The 6000-nt window shown below is 44.6% G+C and overlaps 1 protein-coding gene across 1 annotated transcript in view; it reads left to right on the plus strand.

Moving 5' to 3' along the window:
* The window catches only part of STAP1 (signal transducing adaptor family member 1), a 168225-nt gene that overhangs the window by 109184 nt on the left and 53041 nt on the right, over window positions 1-6000 (plus strand). The window contains exon 6 of the mRNA XM_082262180.1: window positions 51-185. Within this exon, the coding sequence (XP_082118306.1) occupies window positions 51-185 (135 nt within the window). The remainder of the gene's footprint in view (window positions 1-50; window positions 186-6000) is intronic.

Here is a 6000-nt window from a genome sequence, read left to right on the forward strand (position 1 = left end):
ATTGTATCTTGCAAAATTCTGTGATTACATTCAGTTTCAATCTCTTACAGATGCTTTTACAATGTAACACGTCCAGAAGCTGCAGACATGCTCATGAAGGACGAAAGCAATGGCAACTTAATTCTGAGGCCTGGAGCAGACAGCAAGAACTATGCTGTAACTATTCGAGAGCCCTCAGAAAATAGGTATGAAAAAGTATAACTTAAAATGTTTTTTTTTTTACATTATATTCTATATTCAGGGTGCTCTTGGGCAAACTTCAGGTGTGCAGCAATGTTTTTTTTGAAGAGCAGTGGCTTCCTCTGTGGTGTTCCGACATGTTCAAAGACTTATGTAGACTCATGAACAGGGATGTTTGCCAGTTCCAGTGGTGTCTTCAAGCCTTTAGTTGTTACTCTTATTCTTGACCTCATTGAGGATTCTGTGTTGTGCCTTGGGAGTCCCCACTTCTAGGAAGAGTAGCCACAGTACTAAACTGTCTTCATTTATAGTCAATTTGTCTATCTGTGGAATGATGAATGCTTAAACACTTTGAGATTGCTTTGTTTACTTTTCCATCCTTATGCAGATCAACTGCTCTTGATTGTATGTCTTCAGAGAGCTCCTTTTTGTGAGGCATGGTTCAAACCAGCTGATGCTTCTTATGAACAGTAATCTTAAAATGTTTCAGTGCCTTTTGTTAATCAAAGTAGCTTTAAATCACACATCCAAACTCATTTAATTAATTAGACTCCAGGTGTGCAAACTATTGACTCTAATTAGTTTTCGTTGAAGTAATTAGTCTATGAGTTCACTTACTTTTCCCTCCAACACTGTAAATGTTTAATGGGTGTGTTAAAAAAACAAACAAACAGAAATTAGAATTGTTTGTGTGTTATCAGCTTGACCACTTCAATACTGGGCACTTTCACCCCCTTCTGGCCCCGGCCAGTTTTCAGCATTCCATGCTGTCGCACCTTAAATGACAATTACGCAACGCTGTACCCAATATACATTTTTATCATTTTTTCGCCACAAATAGAAATTTCTTTTGGTGGCATTTGATCACCCCTGGTATTTCTATTTTTTGCTAAATAAACGAAAAAAGACCGAAAATTTTGAAAATGAAATCTTTTTCTTTGTTTAAAATTTTTTGTAAATAAGTACATTTTCCCCTTCACTGATGGGCACAGATGAGGATGCACTGACGGGCACTGATAGACACTGATGATGAGACACTAATATGCAGCACCGATGTGCACTGATATGCAGCACTGATAGGTGGCACTGATGGGCACTACTGATAATGCACTCAGAGGCATCATAGGTAGGCACTGGTGGACATCGCTAATGGGGCTGTGCTGATAATCACTACACTGATTATCAGTGCAAACCTCCCCCCGTCAGGAAAGCTGCTTATCGGCTCTCCTATACTCACGCCCTGTCAGCAGTGAATAGAGGAATGCCGATAACTGTCACTTCCTGTTAACACTGTGATCAGCTGTGATTGGACACAGCTGATCACATGGTAAAGAGCCTACGTCAGTCCTGCAAAAAAATGCAGATCCCTGCCAATACTAGTAAAAAAAATAAAAAAATAAAAATGACATAAATCTTTCCCGTAGTTAGTAGACGCGATAACTTTTGCGCAAACCAATCAAAATACGCTTATTGTGATTTTTGTTACCAAAAATATGCAGCAGAAAACGAATTGGCTTAAAATGTTAAAAAATTTTGATTTTCAAATTTTTTTTGTGAATGTCATATAGCAGAATGTGAAAAATATTGTTTTTTTTTTTTTCAAAATTGTTGCTCTTTTTTTGTTTATAGCGCAAAAAATAAAAATCGCACAGGTGATCAAATACCACCAAAAGAAAGCTCTATTTGTGGGGAAAAAAAGGACATTGATTTCATTTGGGTACAGCGTCGCACGACAATGCAATTATCCGTTAAAATAACGCAGTGCCGAATCGCAAAATAGGGCCTGGTCAGGGAGGGGGTAAAATCTTCCAGTGGTTAAAGTAGCGCAATGCACGGGGGGGGGGGGGGCATGTCCGGATGTGAACCGACGTGGACATATTTGCGAGGAGTTCTGATCATCCTAACTCAATCCTCTGCCATCCTTGATAGAATCAGCCTGGTGAGCCTGCATATTCACCCTACCAGTTTTCTCACATCTCCTGTTTCAGCCCCCCATCAATATTGCCACGCCTGGAGGGCCGATTCAGCCACAGTAATCCGGCAACAGCTGGTTTCAGACTCCCGTGGCCAGCCACCAATTTGAAGCTGCCGGTCTCAATCCTCTGCTATCCTTGCTGAAATCAGCCTGGGGAGCCTGCATACCTACCATACCAGTTCCCTAGCATCCGCTGCTTCAGCCCACTGTCAGTATTTTTGTGCTCTACCAGCCAGTTCAGCTGCAGTAATCCATCTTGAGACCTACTCTATTCTCCGCACCCTGCCAGATCCAGAAACACGATCCACTCTTCTATCCCTGCCTGTGATGCTGCCTGGAGGGGGCAGGCCTGCTGTACTGCATCGGGAGGCTGTTGGTTCAACCCACGCGGCTGTAGTCATTTCAGCCTCCTAGGGAGTGTTTGGGGGCCATTCATCCATCCACCTGTGGCTATTTACAGAAGTCTCCTTCCTTCCTTTCTTCTTAACTCAATCGCAGAAGTCCTTAAATGGCAGCAAATCGTCAGCCACACCGACGGGGAAGAAGGCACCCGTTCGGTGGCGGTGGACTCGGCGGCTTCTCGGCTGTAACAGACGGCAGGCAGGCAAGTTATACCGCGGTCATCCTCTCAGCCATAGAGCAGAGCTAATCCTCCATATTGTTACGCATTGACCATCTGGCTGCGGAATGCAATCTCATCAGGGCAGATTTGGACAAAATTAGGGTCGGACTCTCTGAGACAGAGTCCCAGATTTCCACCTCAGAGGATCTCACTGCTCAACATTAAGCTGTCCTTTACACATTACAACGCACCATCCAAACCCTGGTGGCTAAATCTGATGATGCAGAAAACCGCCTTAGGAGGAACAAAGTCAGAGTCCTAGGCTTTCCAGAGGGGCGGAGGGGGATCACTCAGCTGAGTCTGCAGAGACCTTCTTCAAGACCCTTCTCAACCTGACCGAGGTCCCCCCAACATATGTGGTGGAAAGGGCCCACAGAGTTCCTACTGGCCAGGGGCACACCTGGGGTTCCACCGCTGCCTTTCCTGGTGAGGTTCCTTAATTACAGAGACCGTGACCGCATCCTTAGTGAGGCCGGAAGGCATCCCACCCTCTCATATGAGCACACAGCGGTGCATTTTTATCCTGATTTTTCAGTGGAATTGCAAAGACGTCTGGATAATACGCTAGACACATCAAACCCACTCAGAGCTGTCCCTCCAAAGCGGGCTGTTTGGGCAGATGTTCTCAATTTGCAAGAAATTTGGCGGTGGAAGCATCCGGGGGTCAAGTTTTATTCTCATGTTTTGAGTACCCATGAATAACATTCTCCTATCCATTTAATGTTTGGAACTGCCTTGGCCCTCTCCTGTGTTCATGTGGCTTCCTACCTCCCAGGCAGATCTTTCAGACCACTCCCCTCTCAAAATATTGTTATCTTCGTGTAAGAGTCGGGACCCGGGGTGTTGAAGGCTGGCGCCACATTAAATTGGTGACCTCAAGGTTTAGGAAATGGTATTCCCTAAAATGTCTGAATTTTGGCAGAACAATGAGGATTCCACCTCCCTTGATGTGGTGTGGGAGACATGCAAGGCTCATGCTAGAGGTGAATACATTTCCTCTATTAAGGCCCTGTGCTCTGATTTTGCCTCACAGACCACTTAACTGGAAGAGCTTGAGTTAGAGGCCTCAGTAGCTGTTGCAGAGGATCTGACTCCTGAATCATTCTCGGGCCTGTCGCCGATTAGGAGGGAGCTCAGGCTCCATTACACCTCATTGGTCCAGTCTGATGCACAACGCCTGGCTGCCAAAGTGTTTGAATTAGGGGATAAAAATGGAAAGATGCTAGCCAATTTAGCAGCAGAATTTTTCTATCAAACTGTGATTCCTGGGATACAGTCACCCACAGAGGGCCATATTACGGACCCAGAGAGCATCCTAAAGGAATTCCATCAATTCTACAATATGCTTTATCAGGATTCCCCTCTGGACCCGAATAGCTCTTGTTGGATTTTCTGGGAGACGTATGATTGCGACCTTTGTCTGCTGAGACTAGGGAGGTACTTGACAAACCCCTATCACTCTTGGAGATTGAGACTTCTATTCAATCCTTTCCCAATCATAAATCCCCAGGGCCAGGTGGCCTGCCAGGAGAGTGGTACAAAGCCCACATGGCCCTATTGGGCCTTAGGTTACAAAAACATTTTGCTCATTGTTTGGAGGTTAGTCAATTACCAGATAGTATGTATCAGGCACATATTGCCCAAGTCTCGCAAAGATTTGATGCAATGCTCTTCATATAGACCTATATCACTTCTGAATTACGACCTAAAGATCCTAATTAAAGCCCTAGCCAACAGGATAATGCACGTGTTGCCATCAAATAACAACATTGACCAAACTGGCATTATGTCTGGCAAATACACTGATGTCAATATCCGTAGGGTTTTCACACATCTCCAGCTTCAGCCTGAAGAGACTACCTCGAGAGTCTTGGTAGCCTTAGATATCGAAAAGGCTTTTGACACAGTCTGATGGGGCTACTTGATGCAGGTGTTAGAGCTCTTTGGTTTCGGCCTGGTCTTTCGGAAGTGGATTGAGATATTATATAAAGTCCCTGTAGCTAGCCTTAAACTGAATGGCAAGTTGTCGTCTCCCTTTCTGATCCAGAAGGGGACGAGGCAGGGGTGCCCTCTTTCCCCTGCCTTGTTTGCCCTGGCCATGGAACCATTGGTGGGGGCATTGACGGCATCCAATAAGGTAGCTGGGATTCATGTGGGCTCCTTTGTAAACAAGGTAGCGCTCTATGCAGATGATTTAATTCTCTTTCTATGGGACAATTCTATTATATAGCCTTAGGCACATCCCAGAGCAGCTACCAAAATCCTTTTTTAAACAATTAGATTCACTTATAGTCTCCTTCTTATGGCAATCCCAACCAGCTAGATTTAGCAGGAAAGTTTTATGCAGACCTTGGACGCAAGGAGGCTGGGCTTGCCCAGACTTGCATACCTACTATTTGGCGGCCACGCTTTATCCATGCTCATAACTGCCTTATCTCTGATGACACAAATGCCTCAGTAGTATTAGAAGCTGCACATTAGGGATCCTAAGAGACTCTCCCTAATCTCCTCTACAGGGGTCAAAGAGTCTCTCACCTGCCCCTTACAGCCGCTATGAGGGCATTTAAGGCCTGGCATGCTGTCACTACTAAATCCAGTATAGTGGGGAGTAAAAGGTTTCCACCAACTCTGCTTTGGTTCAATCCCATGCTACCAGAATTTCATTCCTTACCAGACCCCGGTCTTTGGGCTGATAAAGGAATCAGATACCTTTCAAATATTTAAAATGGGAGTACACTATTTACGTTTGATAGATTGAAAGATAAATTTACACTGCCTAATGCATTCTCTATGCAGCGCAATTTGGGTCCTACTTGTTTAAATTGGAGCAGGACATGATTGGGAAAGGATTGGATAGAAGTCTCAATCTCCAAGAGTGATAGGGGTTTGTCAAGTACCTCCCTAACCTCAGCAGACAAAGGCCGCAATCATACGTCTCCCAGAAATTCCAACAAGACCTATTGGGGTCCAGAGGGGAATCCTGATAAAGCATATTGTAGAATTGATGGAATTCCTTTAGGATGCTCTCTAGGTCTGTAATATGGAGGGGTTGTCATCTCGGATGACGCTCTAAAAAAAAAAACCACTTTCTGTGATCTACAAGTCACTACTTCCCTCCGTTCATGTGGGACTAGATGCCCTGCTAACTGCGTGGTGTTCGGAGGAGCAGGACTTGGAAAATGAAGACTAGGAAGTTCTCTAATCACTAATATTGACTAAAGTC

This window comes from Pelophylax lessonae (genome assembly GCF_965119305.1).
Source record: "Pelophylax lessonae genome assembly, chromosome: 1".
NCBI lineage: Eukaryota > Metazoa > Chordata > Amphibia > Anura > Ranidae > Pelophylax > Pelophylax lessonae.